This window comes from Panthera pardus, unplaced genomic scaffold (genome assembly GCF_024362965.1).
Source record: "Panthera pardus isolate Hobbes unplaced genomic scaffold, ASM2436296v1 HiC_scaffold_25, whole genome shotgun sequence".
NCBI classification, from domain to species: Eukaryota; Metazoa; Chordata; class Mammalia; order Carnivora; family Felidae; genus Panthera; species Panthera pardus.
Window position 1 is genome coordinate 30,066,202 of NW_026526821.1, and position 16,217 is coordinate 30,082,418.

Below are 16,217 nucleotides of genomic sequence, written 5' to 3' on the forward strand. Positions count from 1 at the left end.
CTCATGTCATCCATCTCCCTTTTTAATTCTGTGTGTCCTACCTATCATTTCTCTTTTTACAAATTCCATTCTTTTTTTTCTTTTTTAATTTTTAAAGTTTGAGAGAGACAGAGTATGAGCAGGGGAAAGGCAGAGAGACAGAGACAGAGAGAGAGAGAGAGAGAGAGAGAGAGAGAGAGAGAGAGAGAGAATCCCCAGCAGGCTCTGCAGAGTCAGTACAGAGCCCAATATGGGGCTTGAACTCACCAAACTTTGAGATCATGACCTGAGTGGAAATTAGAAGTCAGACGCTTAACTAACTGAGCCACCCAGGCGTCTCTTTACAATTTACCCATTCTTAACAGGTACAAAAGAGATCATCTTTTTTCTCATTTTTATTTTATTTCCTGGAGAAACCATTTTTAAAAAGCACGCTTATCTCTGCATCTAATATGCTATGGTTTCCTTCCTATATTTTGTTGAATCTTATTCGTTAAGTTTCATTCCACCTTTCAATACGAACATCTTCTGTTTGTCCATAAAAAGGTAAATGAATGTTTGTTCTATGGTTACTCTCATTATTCAGAAGTTTGCTATTAGAATCCTCTCCTTGGGAGCTAGCTGATGTAAATTTACTTTACTAGGTCACAGCTCCAGCAGCTGGAGAGTTAAGAAGAAGGAAGCCGAAGGCAGGGAAAGCCCCAGCAGAGGAACTTCCCTGTGCTGCTTCCCAGGAAGAGTTCTCTATCTCATAACTGAGTTTGATCCAGCCTAAATGCCAAGTATAAGTTATGTGGATCTGGTTTCCTCTCTCATGCTGGCACCTACTACATCAGGGACATAGCAACCTCTGGGTTAATGACTTTGTTCTGGGTGTGGACATACAACAAAACAGAAATTTTTAATAAAATTAAGTTTCTAGTGTCCGTAGTTCTCCTTCTCTTGACCTTCAAATGATGCAAAAGTATTTCTGGCTCAGACAGTTATCAGGCCTTAGGTATGTGACTCAGAGTGGAGTACTGCTCCATATCCTAAAGGCCGATAAGGAAGAGAACTGGGGTGGGGGTGGGGGAGAGAACGAGATGGACAACAACAGGAAAAGTATTGGAGAGAATGACAATTAGCAACTACAAAGAAGGGAAGAATCTGGAGAAAGGGATCTTGAGAGAAGACTTACAGTAGCCCGACTACATGGTGTGTGTGGTTTCTTCCACCCTACAGAAAAGATCTACATTACCTCGTAAAGGTTTTTTAGAAGGGGATTTTGTGCCTTTTGGATCTGTCTGCACAGTGTAATGCTCCTCAAGGCAGGAGCCAGAAAGGCCTGCCACATGTGGTCTGCAAGAACCCTGCGACCTCCTAGTGTACTGCTTTTTCATGCTAATCTACCCACAGCACAGGGCTTAGGAGCACAGGCTCTGAAGCCAGACCCTCTGGATTTGGTCCCACCCCTGCCCCTCACCAGCTACTAGCTCTGTGCTTTTGGGAAATTCATTTAACCTCTCTGTAGAATAGGAACTAATAGTACCTACTTCAGAGGGTTCTTTTGTAAGAATTACAGCCAACTCATATGAAGTGCTTAGAACAGTGCCTGGCATATAGGAGACACTATAAATGCCCAGTTTATACAATTAATTAAAAATAAATATTAGCATTATTGCTAAAAATTTTAAGCTTCCTCTCTACCTCCTATGGCTTGCCCCCTTCAAGCCCTTACTCTTCTAAATTAGAGAGCATTACTTCCCAGCGGGAGCAGCTCCCACAGCCTTGTTTACTAATAACTTCTGCTGTTGTAGTCAATGTGAGAATACTACAGTTTTGGAGCAGGAAAAGTGGAGTCAAGTGGTGTGCTTCTCTTCAACCCTATAGCCCATGTTTCTTCCATATTAGGGAGTCTACCAGGCAAGCACCCACTCACTTCCTAGGGATTCTGCTACTTCTTGGAAAGGAGGGGTAGCAATTAGCCCTGGGTCATGCTTCCAAAGGTCCCACTTACTCTATGCCCAATAGTATGTCCCCATTCTGAGCATGTCAATACTCACTCCCTATTTCTGTGCTGGGGGCTGGTCATCTCACTGAGGATCCTTTAGAGGCCCGTGGATGCTTCTGGGGATGCTGCTAACCTACCAGGCCATCCTCCTTAATATGCACTCTGGATGACCCCCTCTCCCAGACTCATTCATCAATTCACTTAACAAATATTTATGGGTCATCTCCTAGATAAAAGAAATATTGAAATAAAAGATACTGTTCTTAACACAAAAGATAACCCTTTTATTCCTCTAGTATATTGTACTTAGACAAAATTTTGCACTGTCCTTTTCATTGCTCTTGAATAGTTCTCAAGTTATATGAATTTCTGAGATACAAACCACAACAATGAAAAGACTATTTTTGTTCTCAAGGAGCTTCCAGTCCAGAGACCAAGGGCAGGTGGATACATGAACAGGGGTGTGTGGAAAATGTATAACATAGGACAAAAAAAAAAAAAAAAGCTGTAAGAGGATTCAGCCTAGGATGCTACAAGAGTAGACTGGAAGAACAATGGTATCAGAATGGGGAAAAGAGAGAAAGGAGGACAGAGAGAAACTCCTAGAAGAAAGGACATATGAGTTCTGTTTGGGGACCAGCTTTAAACAACAACTATTTTCCATTTCAAGTCTTTTAACTTGCTCCATACTCTTGAGAGGTCACTATTAGCTTTTCAGTGTTATAATGATGCACAATCACAATGTGGGGGTCCTTCATAAAGATTGCAGGTGGCAGATAAAAGCCAGGCATACTGTCTTTCATACATACCTCATATTTCATGGTAAAAAATCCATCCCCTCCAATGCCCTCAAGTGCAAAGGCCTGTACAATTGGCCACTTCTCTACTACAAACATATCAAATATCTGCAAGTGACCTAGAGGAATCAAATACAACAACATGTATCAAATACCATCCTGGATATAACAGTCTAAACCTGATCTTAAGTGGTTACCCAGGCATCTCTCACAAGTTCATTACGGTCACATTTAGCAGAATAAAAGTAAAACAGATAAAATGCTTAGATATTAAAACTAGAAATTAAAAATGAAAGTCAAAGAAAATGCAAACCATAACAAGCTACATAAATTCAGATTTCTCTATAGTATAGCACACTCTGGTTTCCTAAGTAAGCAAGTAAGTTAACGAATAAATAGTGGCCTATTACATCTGACTTGCATCACTTAACAGATATAATTATTAACAGACCCAAACTCGGCTCTTCCCACCCTTAAGAAACATAGCCAATCAACTTCCTTAAGGGAAAATTACCAAATCAAAAATTTTCCTTTCTTGCAGCAATAGCTCCAATGTGCAAAGTTTAAGAAAAAAATAAGATATAAGTACTGCTAAATGTGTTGACTTTTTCCTTTATTTTTACACATTTTTCAGCCTCTCTGTCACCATATTTTTAACAGCTACTATTTCTTATTACCAAGAGGCTCCACAGCTATACTCTACATACAGTAGCAAATGGCACAGCTAGACGGCAAGTGTGGTAAATCCCTTATCAGTTCTTCCTTCTGAATAGATGGCCTGCTGTGTTTTTTAGAAACTACAGTTATAAGTAACCAGCTTGCACAGAAAAATCCCCAAATTTCATTCTGTTTGATCCTCTGCCTTTAGTAAAAATAGATCAATGGGTTTCCCAGGTGAATGCCTCCAATGGAAGGGGGAGGTAGAAACACTGGATTCACACATCATCCAAGCAAAGTTCTAATAGGGCTTGCTGTCAGATACTCACCTTGGGAGCTGTAAGGAATGCCAATTCTACTACAGTCTCGAACCATGTCCACAAAGCTGGCAATTTTAAATTCTTCTGCAGCTTCCTCATCTTCATACTAAAGAGGGAAATTGAAAGGAAAACAGGCTCTCAGGTGACATCATGCAAAATCCCCTATTTCCTCGGTATTTTATCAATCAGAGTTATGGCAAATGACATTTATAGAGGACTGCACCCAAGAGGGTGTTTCCAAAGCCAACTTCTTGTGTTGCCTTACACCACACATAAAAACCAACTCAAAATAGATCAGATACCTAAATGCAAGAGATAACATTTGCCTCCAAAATTCCCCAAACGCTCACATGGAAAGAAGGGTGCTTCCCATGTTGTTCAAGGGCCAACTGTACATCAGTATATTTTGCGATTCCATTCTATTTTTCTTCTTGTATTAGAAGTCTGTTGTGTTATTTTAGTGATTGCTTACAATTTATAACAAACATCTTTAACATAAAAAAAAAAAGAAAGAAGAGTTTTTAACCCACATCAGGTCACAATTTCTATGAAATCCTAAATCTCACCAATTTGATTTCCAGCCAAACACTTGAAAAGAACCCCAAAACAAACAAATACCAAGAAATCCAAACACAGAAATGTCACAAAGCTTATCAAACTCTCCTGAGGCAGTCCGTGGCACTAGTCCTCTGAGAGAATGGGCTCAGGCTGGTGATGAACAAGTAGGACAGGAAGCTAGGGTCACAAGCCTACGACTAGGTCCCAATCTGAAGAGTCCTTTTTGTCTCTGTCAGGCATACAATTTATCTATAAGGTAGCCTCATAATGAATTATGAGAAGTTCCACTAAAACAAGTAACTTTTTTTGTGTAACCACATCCTGCAAAGTGATTTTTTTAAGGGGCCTCCTGGTCCAGATCAACACTTTTTTTGAAGAATATCCTTAGAGTGTCTCTAAGTGCCTGTTCTATCTTTTCTCCTTACCTCATTTTCGGTCATGCAATGGAAATGCAGATTTCTCCAATGTGCCACATAGGGTAAGAGATAGCGATAGTTTACAGGATTACAGTACAGATGGACACTATCTGATTTTACCAATATAATTACATCTGTAAGGAAAACAAATTTAAAACACAAGATTGTCAAAGGCATTTCTTTTGCACATTTTCTGTCCACCTAATTAATAAAACCATTAAAAAACTATTTCAGAGAAAAGGTAACAAAACTCTAAACTAAAAATTCTTTAAGTAGACAACGTGCCTCAAAGTGACTGTGGAACACTCACGTGTGGACAGCAAGGATTTTCTAGTTCCCACGCGATGCTCCAATCATTGTGGCCCTCTGGTTATGACAATGCAGGCACAGAATAAGTCAAAAGAACAGCCTTCAAAGTGTTCTGCTTTTGCAAAGTTCAACACAGTCACATGTATGGTATCAGACTTAGCTGGGTGTTTTGCTGCAGAGATAAACACCAAATGGATGTGCCACAGCCTAACACCACTGAGGCAGGAAATATCACCGACTATGGCCAGTGATGGTTTTCCTGCAGACCTCAGTGTCTAAAGCCCTTGGCTGTTGACTCAAGGCAATCATGGGCCTGAGGATGTCACTGTTCAGCTCTGGGAAGCGTTACTATGTACTGGGGTGAACTTTGTACACAGGAAAAGCTGGGAGGAAGGAAGTAGAGGCAAGTGGACAAAGCTGCTATAAATAGATCAGCAGCTCACAGACTTAAGGGGTAATCACGGATGTTGCTGGGTCAAATAAATAAAACAATTCCAAGAGTACGAATAAATTTAGGTAAATTAACAGAAGAGCCATGGAATGGAGCAGGAATATTAAAGCAGTTTGAAGACTGAGAAAGCAGTCATACTTCCAAAAGAAAAGCAGAGCTCACTGCATGGCTCCTCAGAGCCATCTCAGACATCTCTCTAACAAGATGACGCGAGGGAAGTTGCTGCAGGAGGCGGCTGGAAGTGAGAGAAGCGTGGGGGCAGAGAACACCTGAAGCAGCAGGTTTAGGACAATGCCAACACAGTAACACAGTGTGACAGCCAATATTCTACAAAAACCTAAGCCCGATGAATACTGACTGCAGCTGATGACACCAATGGGTGGCCTCTTGAAATAAAGCTCCAGGATGCTGGCCTTTGATTTTTCAAAAATCACTCTGTGCTCCACACCTGACCAGACCCGGGTATCCTAGGGAATGCAGTATGGTGCAGCATATTCACTGCTGACTCTTAGTTAAGCACCAAAGCCAAAAGGTGGCAAGAGATGGGAAAAGGGTACCCTCTCACCCTGTTGGTCCTCTTCACACAGGCCCTCTAATAAGAGCCTTGCCCTGAATTACTTGTAGAACGTGTGCTGAAGAGAGACTGACATCACCTGGAGAGCCTGAGGGTTTCCTAAGACTGTGCACTACACTAATGTGTAACACTCCACAAGGAATTAGGATCCAATAAAAGAAATAATGCAACAGCTACTAAGCCTAATTAAGCATTTTCAGAATCTCATAGGACTCTGATGTCATTAAAAATTTTTGTTTTTGTTTTTTAATAAATCCTTCATGTTGGCCTCTTTTCCTCTCACAGAGATCAAAATGTAGATGCACAGGGGTACCTGACTGGCTCAGTCAACAGAGCATGGAACGCTTGATCTCAGAGTCATGAGTTCAAGCCCCATGATGGGTATGGAGCCTACTTAATTAAAAAAAAAAGAAAAAGAAAGAAAGTAGGGGCACCTGGGTGGCTCAGTCGGTTGAGTGTCCGACTCTTGATTTTAGCTCAGATCATGATCTGGTTGGTGGGTTTGAGCCCCACTGCACTGACAGTGGAGAGCCTGCTTGGGATTCTCTCTCTCTCCCTCTCTCTCTATCCCACCCCTGCTTGTGTGCTCTCTCTCTCAAAATAAATAAATAAACTTTAAAAAAATTAAACTTCAAAAAAAAATGTAGATGCTTAAATGCAGTGATCTCAGTTTGCCAATTACTAGGATTTAAAACATGAAGTTACTAATTCACTTTTAATTCATTAATGATTTATTTTTCTTCAAAGAATTCTCTCAAAGAAAATGCTCATTTCATAAATACCCATTGTGCCAGGTGACAGGATAAAGACAATGATAAACAAAAAAGCACACCTTTGAGGATTTAAACTTTCCTTAAGTTCAGTACCATACTGTCCTTAGCAACCTTGGCTTCAGTGAAATGTATGGCTGGTATGAGCACCTGTCTTTTTATAACTCTAAATGAGCTGCCAAGATGAATTCTTTCTAAACCAGTAGATGCTGTCCAGCATGAAGAAACATTTTCAAAAATCAAAATCTGAAACTAAATTTGAATTAAAAGAAATTATTTTTTTAATTTTATTTATTTATTTTGAGAGAGAGAGGAGGAGCAGGGGAGGGGCAGAGAGAGAATCCAAAGCCCACTCTAAACTGTCACCACAGAGCCCCACATGGGGCTGGAACTCACAAACCATGAGATCATGACCTGGGCCAAAATCAAGAACTGAACGCTTAACCGACTGAGCCACCTAGGTGCCCCAAATTGAAAGAAATTTAATGGAAGTGAAGCCTGCTCTGTCTGCACTTCCTAATAAAAACGAAATCTTTAATCAATCTATAAGGATACACACTATTAAGGATTTTACCACAGAAGAATTTTTACAAACAGTAGACCAGGGTTCTGTAACCTTGGTACTATTGACAGTTCAGACCAGATCATTCTTTGTTGTGGAAGGCTGTCCTGTGCATTGTAGATGTTCAGCAGTCACTGAACATCAGTTCATCAACAATAGCTGGGACAACTGAAAATGTCTTCAGATATTGCCAAATGTCCCTTGGGGAATAAAACTGCTTCCACTTTATAATTTTTTTTGAAAGTTTAATTTGAGAGCAAGAGAGAGAGAGAGCATGCAGACAGGAGGGGCAGAGGGAGGGTGAGATAGAGGATCCTAAGCAGGGTCCGCACTGTCAGCACAGAGCCAATGGGGGGCTCAAACTCATGAACCACAAAATCATAATCTGAGTCAAAACCAAGAGTCCAGACACTTAACTGACTGAGCCACCCAGGTGCCCAAAACTGCCCCCACTTTAAAACCACTGCACTACATCCACTGCAAGATTACTTTAATATCAGATGTTTGCTTTCATGCACTCCCCAGCTGCTTCACAAGAGCTGCCTGTCTCTTGTCCAGTTTGATTTGCCTATTCCTGTGTCTCCTGATCCATCTGGCAAACAAGTCATGATGCTAAGTATGTGCTATCAGAGACAGCTCCTGGGCATCAGCCCACAACAGCATCAACACAGGGAGAGTGTCTCAGAGCTAAAGAAAGGGGAATGTAAGCAGAAAGCCTCCATTGTAGTCATGGGCATCTTCATGAATTAAAGTCACACAGAAAACAATTCCCAAAGACGGAGCAGGACAAAGAGCCTTTGTTCCTAAGCTGAAGATCCACATGAAGTCTTCCTTGTAGGAGTAGCCTGCAGGCTCATCCTTTACCCACAAGTGAATGTGCTTTCACAGGACAACAGCACATAATCTGAACCTCCCAGCACACAGAGGCAGTGGGCAATTCAGAGGAAAACTAGTGCTTTGCCAAGAAAATATAAAACCAAACTGATATGTATTTTTCCCCCTAAAACTAATTTACCCATTAAACATATTCTGAAAACTACTGGTCACTAGTCTTCTATCAACCAGCAGGTGACCAATAGGAGCACACTATTTACTACTATATATACTCACCATCTAGAACTTCTTCAGAAAACCCTGTTTTCTCAAAATCACTTGCATTCTGATTGTACAAACCAAACAGAAGATAATTTGCCAGCTCTCTGCAGCCTTCATTGTACCTGCTATCGATTCCTGCAAGGCAAAGAAGGCTCTGATCAGTGGTATTGTACTATGGGAAGCAAATAAGTCCCAGTAATTTGCCCCTGCTCAGCAAAACCCTGATGGTTAGGTTAAAGGCAGAAGCTCATACCAGTTTTGTGCCAGGAACCAAACTAAACAACCCTATGAAAGAAGCATCAAGTACTCTTACTTGGATTTCAAGATCTATATAGTTGAGACAATTAAACCATATACATTATTGAAGCTATTAATTTCCAAAAGGCAATTTTTGAGTATAGAATGAAGCAGAAAATATGGTCTAGGTCCTTTGGTGCCTGTTTAAATACTGTGGAATACTGTTCAGCTGGAATAGGGGGATAGAAAATATTCACTTTTCAAAGAGAGCTTTAACAAAACATGGGGTATCAAATAAAGACAGATTAAGGTGGTTTGAAAAGAATTAAGAGAAGTGAAAAAGAGGACAAGTGAATGGAACCACAGACACCTATCATTTCACAAATATTTATCAGGCTCAAGGTCTACACTGTGCTGGATGCTGGAATGTGTGGTGAACATGACTGCAAACGGCCCTCAAGACGCTTACAGTCTAGTGGGGCTGGATCAGAGACAAAAGGAAATTAAACAACACTGCCTTCACTACTGCCTGGTTCCTGAGTATCTATGAAAGCCCAGAGCTATGGCTCTGGGCAAGAGGAATGTCTCACAGGCAAGGCAGTAGCTGTCTAGTTGAGACTGAGGAAGGAGTTAGAGCAGAGAGACCTCCAAGAATAGAAACATGGCTGGAGCCTGGAAAAGAAGACTGTCAATGGTCATCCGGACAAGGGACAAGTGAAAGGTAGAAAGTAACGGTCACTTAGACCAGAGGGGCCCAGGACTGCTTGTGGCAGAGGACTTCTAATGTAAGAGAACTCCCATCTCAGTTGAGATTATAAGAGAACAGCCCTCCCTGTTTATCTCATTCAACACTTCAGCCAAGGGAGGGGTGAAAAAGAATCAAAGTCAGAATGGACTGCTATCTACGGCCCAACATTTAAAGGGCTACAGAGTTAAAAACAAACAGTGGACTGGGCAGACCTAGCTTCAATGTTTATTTATTTTTGAGAGACAGAGAGAGACAGAGCACGAGGAGGGGAGGGGCAGAGAGAAGGAGTCACAGAATCCGAAGCAGGCCCCAGGCTCTGAGCTGTCAGCACAGAGCCCAATGCGGGACTTGAACTCACAAACCGTGAGATCATGACCTGAGCCGAAGCTGAAGCCGGCACTTAACCGACGGAGCCACCCAGGCGCCCCTGGGCAGACCTAGCTTCAGCATGTCTACCTCTAAGGATTCCAGCCGCATAAACTGTTAACATGAAAAAGACTATGTAAAATTAAAGGCAAATGAAACTATATATAGGCACTGTGCTTAAGCTGATAATGTTGTTTCTCATGGAGTATTATAGGTTAACAATTCTGATGTTGCTGAATATGTATACTAGAATTAAGTAAACTGATGGTGGATGATGGGCGCCAAGTTTCTCACTGATGAAGTAGGAGTTTACAGGTAAATGAAAGGGGGAAGCTAGAAAAATCTATGTAGTAATTGGTTAGGCTGGAGACATTAATATGAATTCATGTTTAGCTTAATATGGGTACATAACATTTGCATTTAATGTACACATATGTATCTTGTTACTCTGTCAGCTGCCAGGGCTTAGCAGCAGTGACATCTAGTAAGGAGAGTGTATCCAAAGCCCAGATCTTGGTTTCTAATACCATTCTCCAATAAAAGGAACCCCAGTGCTCCCTGGAGAAATGGCTGATTCTAGGACTGGAGGAGGAAATACACAAAATAAGTCTAGAGTACCTTATAGTGCCAGAAAGCACATAAGTGCTAAACAAACAAAACTTTGATGGGATGGTATGTCAAAGGGAGAGACACAGAAGCCAAATGAAATAAGAGCATAAATACAGTAACAAACAGGTGGTTTTATTCATAGGTAAATTCATGGCAAAGACAGCCCCCACCCTTTTGAGGGCTGCAGCTAGAGAGGGGATCCAATGAATGTTGTTTAAACATTTGAAACCTCTGGCAGGAATTCCAGGTCCACCACAAGTGTGTCTTTTTTTAAATTTTTTTTTTTAACGTTTATTTATTTTTGAGACAGAGACAGACAGAGTATGAACGGGGGAGGGGCAGAGAGAGAGGGAGACACAGAATCTGAAACAGGCTCCAGGCTCTGAGCTGCCAGCACAGAGCCCGACGCGGGGCTCGAACTCACGGACCGTGAGATCATGACCTGAGCCCAAGTCGGACGCTTAACTGACCAAGCCACCCAGGTGCCCCCACAAGTGTGTCTTTATAGAGACTTGCCAACCTCTGGGCTTAGTAGTGGAGCCAGGATTCAAACCCCAAATCTACCTGGCTCCAGAGTGCATGTTTTTAACTACTCTGCACACTACCTCTCATAAGGCTAAAGGCAAGTGCTGTTAAGTGAAAATACAAAATTATGCACAGAATATATGAGGAGAGACAAACAACAAACTAGTGGCAGTTTGCTTCTAGGAAAGAAACTGCAGTGGTAGATGGACAAACCACCAGACCTAACAATTCCAATCCCATGACTCAATGAATATAAGTGAAAATGAGACAAAGAAGATCAATCTGATATAGAAAAATCTCCAAAATATATTGTCAAGTGAAAATTTAAAAATTAGGTTAATTACAGTATAAACAAAATGTTTCCATTTGTGTTAAAAAAAGATACAATTGACAATGTTATCTCTGGGGAGTGAAACTGGGTATCTGGTTGGTTGGGAAGCTCAGTTCATTTTCATTTGAGGATTGTCTTAATTTTTAAATTATACGACGCATTTTCATAATAAAAAAAAACTTAAAGAACAAATAAGTGTCCAATTCTGCTACTCTATGGTCCTGGGCAAGTCTGTTCCATCTCCTTGAGTCTCAGTATCCCCCTCTATAAAAAAGGGGACTACACTGCTCCCTTTTAAGGTTGCTGTGAGGGGAAATGAGATAACATGCACAAAGTGCCTGCCTCATGGTTGTGGGTCCTTATCCCACTGATATCTCACCTGACCTCATTAAAACAGCAACAGATTTCAAGGGAACAAGAGCTGGAAGAAGGACAGTAACCCAAGCTTATCTCACAATGACACTATTATTAATATCTTCCTTGAACAGAAGCCCAGTTGCCCCAGCTTGTTAAAAGCACTGACCTAGGATGCAGAGGATCCCATCGGGTTGAGACTTGCTGCTCTGGGTCAAGATGCTCTGAACCTGGCGGAGTCGGCTGCAGCTGCAACAAGAACAGAAACAAGCTCCTGAGTGCCAGCGCATGAAGGCATGAGGAAAAGGAAAGGGATGGAAACTGGCCCTTGCCTGGTTTTGGTATCAGAACTGTGACATGACCTGGGAAGTACTCCCTTCTCTTCTGTTTTCTGGAAGACATTATGCAGAATGTGTCTGAAGCCTAAATCTGAACTGTTGATTACAAACTGGAGAGTCCATGGCTCTGTGGCTCACCAGAGGATGGAGCCAACGCTGGACTGGGACTCAGCACCTGACCGAGGGCCCTCCAATGACTTCTCATTTTTGAGGATTATCAAAGAAGAGTTACCACACTGATCTGCCCTAACTGTGGTCCTCGTCGGTTTGCCAAAAACAAAAATGAAAAACAGTTAAAACCAAAAATTGGTTTAAGGACCTAAATGAAGCTCTGATTCACCATCACAACTACCCCCAAAGAGAATGTTAGCAAAGGGTACTTGTTCCCATTTCTGTGCAAGTCTATTCCCGTGGACTTAGGGATACCCCCTCCTCCCAAAGTATAAGGAGAGGCACTCCCAGACATTAATATCACTTCTAAGGACTCCATGCTCTCCATACCAACCTCTCCTCCTTCCTAGTAGTCCCAGAAAAAGGTGCTCGAGACTGATTCTGTTCAAGACTGATCACGTGATCAAGGATCAAACTGATCCTTCCACTAGGTCTCTCCCTGTCACCCCCAGGTTCAGGATGTGCCTCTACTATTCATTCCCTAACACTCCCATTAAATTTTTCCCTACAGTCAGCATATTCCCAGCCTTACCACATTATTAACTAAGATCCTCCACAAACCAACACTAAGCGTTCCATCTAGGACAATTAAATTTCATTCCCACTCGTTGCTGAATCTGCTCCACTGCATGTCCTATACTCACCCAAGCAACCGTATTCAGCCAAACAACACTACTTCTCTTCCCTGAATGCTTTCCCCCACCCTCTGGATTCCTTCTGATGTTTACACTCCTCAACTCATCCATTCCATGACTTAGCGGTCATTATCACTGTCTTCTATCAAGATGTTCACATATACCACCTAACATCAAAACCAGAGACAGTACTGCCAAAAAAGAGAGCTACAGACCAATATCATCATGAATATAGCTGTAAAAACCTTTAATAAATGATTAGTAATTAGAATTCAACAACATATAAAAAGAATTATACACCATGACCAAGAGGGGTTTATCCTAGGGATACAAGGCTGGTTCATTATTGATAAATCAGTCAATCATATTAACAGGCTAAAGAAGAAAAAAATCACACAATGATGCAGAAAAATCATTTTCTGCACTAGTTTACAATAAAAGCCCGAATGAACTCTATTTCTGTATTGAAGCAACAAAGATGTGGAAACCAAAATTAAAAATACAATGTGACCAAAATATAAATTTAACAAAACATGTATAGGATTTACATGTTAAAAACTACAAAACAGTAATAAAGGAAACCAAAGAGGATCTAAGTAAATGGAGAGACACTGTGTTCATGGATTGGAAGACTCAAGATAGTATAAATGTCAATTCTCTCTAAATTAATGTATAGGTTTAACACAATTCCTTCAAAATCCTAGCAAGCTTTTCTGTAGATACAGACAAGATCAATCCAAAACTTACACAGAGAGGCAAAGGAACTAGAATAGCTAAAAAAATTTTGAAGAAGAAAAAATAGGGAGAGGAATCACTCTGATATTAAGAGTTACTACATAGCTAAAGTAATCAAGACTGAGTGGTACTGACTAAGAAAGAGACAGGATCAATGGAACAGAACAGAGTTGCCAGAAATTGCCCTACACAACAGAGCCAGTTAACTTTATTTGATAAAGGTTCAAAAGCAATTCAATGGAAGAAGGATAGTCTTTTCAATAAATGGTGTTAAAGCAAATGGATATCCACAGACAAAAACACGAACCTCAACCTAAATTTTGTACCTTACACAAAAATTAACTCAAGATAAATCACAGATTTAAAATTTTAAATGTGAAATTATAAAATATTTAGAAGGTAACAGAAGAAAATATTCAGAACTTAAAATCTGATGAAATTCTTAGACTTGATACCAAAAGTATAATGCATGAAAGAAAAAAAAATCAATAAATTTGACTTCATCAAAATTGTAAACTTTTGCTTTGTGAAAGACCCTGTTGAGAGAATAAGACAAAGTACAGATTGGCAAAATATATTTGCATATCGCATATCTGACAAAGTAGAATACATAAAGAACACTCCAACAGTAAAAAAATTAAAATCCAATTAGAAAATGGGCAAAAGGTATGAAGAAACATTTCCTCAAAGAGGATATAGAGACGGCAGATAAACACCTGAAAACATGTTCTACATCATTATCTATTAGGGAAATGCAAATTAAAACCACAATGAGATATTACTATGTATCTACTAGAAAAGCTAAAATAACAAACAGTGATAATAGGAAAACGCTGGGAAGGATTCAGAGAAACTGGATCATCCATACATTTCTGAAGGAAATTAAAGAAGATACCAATAATGGAAACACATCCATGTTCATGCACTGGAAGACTTCTTATTGTTACACTGTCAATACTACAGAAAGTGATCTACAGATTCAGCATAAGCCCTATCAAAACCCTAATGATGCTTTTTGTAGAAATGGAAAAATCTATCCTAAAATTCAAGGGACCCAGAATAGTCAAAAGCATATTGAAATGGACAAAGCTGAAAGACACAATTCCCAATTACAAAAGTAACTACAAAGCTATGGTAATCAAAACAGTGTGGTACTGGCATCAAGATAGACATATTGACAATGGAATAGAACAGAGAACTCAGAAATAAACTCCTTTTGTGACTGACTTATTTCACTCACTATAATATCCTCATGGTCAAATGATTTTTCACAAGGGTACTAAGACCATGCACTGAGAAAGGACAATTTTTTCAATAAATGGCTTTGGAGACACTGTATATCCACATGCAAAAGAATGAATCTAGACCATTACATCATAAATAAAATTTAACTCAAAACAGAAAAAAAGACCTAAATGTTAACCTGAAACTATAAAACTTTTAGAAGAAAACATATGGGAAAAACCTCATGAAACCAGATTTGGCAACAATTTATTGCTATGACACCAAAAGTACATACAACAAAATAAAAAATATGTAAATTAGATTTTATCAAAATTAAAAACTATGTTCATCAAAGGATACAATCAACAGAGTGAAAAGGCAGCCAGCAGAATGGGAGGAGATATTTGCAAATCACGTATCTGATAAAAGGTTAATATCCAGAATATATAATTCCGAAGGAAATTAAAGAAGACACCAATAGGGGCGCCTGGGTGGCGCAGTCGGTTAAGCGTCCGACTTCAGCCAGGTCACGATCTCACGGTCCGTGAGTTCGAGCCCCGCGTCGGGCTCTGGGCTGATGGCTCGGAGCCTGGAGCCTGTTTCCGATTCTGTGTCTCCCTCTCTCTCTGCCCCTCCCCCGTTCATGCTCTGTCTCTCTCTGTCCCAAAAATAAATTAAAAAAAAAAAAAAAAAAAAAGAAGACACCAATAACGGAAATACATCCATGCTCATACACTGGAAGACTTCATATTATTAAGCTATATATATAATTCCGGATATTAGCCTCTTACATATAAAGCACTCCTACAAATTCAACCATACACATGCAAAAAAAAAAAAACAACAAAAACACTCAAAATGGGCAAAAGACTTTAATATACATTTCTCCAAAGAAGATACACAAATGGCCAATAAGCACATGAAAAGAAGCTCAACATCACTAATCATAAAAGAAATGCAGATCAAAACCACAAAGAGATACTATTCCCACACAAATTAGGATAGTTACTATTAAAAAGAAAACAACAAACAAGGATGGTGGGGAAACTGGAACCTTTGGGCATTGTTGGTGGGAACCTAAAACAGTGTAGCCACCATGGAAAATGATATGACAATTCCTCAAAAATTAAAAATTGAGGGGCAGGGGGAGGGAAAAATGAAAAATAGAATTACCCTGTAATCCAGCAATTTCACTTCTGGGAATATATAGAAAAAAAAATGAAAACAAGGATTTGAAGAAATATTTGTATACCCATGTTCAGAGCTGCATTATTTACTACAGTCGAAAGGTAGAAGCAAATATCTATCAACAGATGAATAAACAAACTCTGCTATATACATACAGTGGAATATTATTCAATCTTAAAAGGAAGGAAATTCTGAGACTTGCTAAAAACATGGATGAACCTTGAGGACATTATAATAATGAAAAATAAGCCATTCATAAAAAGACAAATATCACATGA

At 40.0% G+C, this 16,217-nt stretch overlaps 1 protein-coding gene across 2 annotated transcripts in view; it reads right to left on the reverse strand.

Annotated features, from left to right (window-relative positions):
* DNAAF9 (dynein axonemal assembly factor 9) overlaps positions 1 to 16,217 on the reverse strand; it is a 131,329-nt gene that overhangs the window by 101,696 nt on the left and 13,416 nt on the right. For both annotated transcript variants that reach the window (XM_019462662.2, XM_053890397.1), the window contains exons 2-6: positions 11,818 to 11,897; positions 8,494 to 8,613; positions 4,727 to 4,851; positions 3,753 to 3,849; positions 2,779 to 2,885 (exon numbers count right to left, since the gene is read on the reverse strand). In XM_019462662.2, coding sequence (XP_019318207.1) covers positions 2,779 to 2,885; positions 3,753 to 3,849; positions 4,727 to 4,851; positions 8,494 to 8,613; positions 11,818 to 11,897 — 529 coding nt within the window. The remainder of the gene's footprint in view (positions 1 to 2,778; positions 2,886 to 3,752; positions 3,850 to 4,726; positions 4,852 to 8,493; positions 8,614 to 11,817; positions 11,898 to 16,217) is intronic.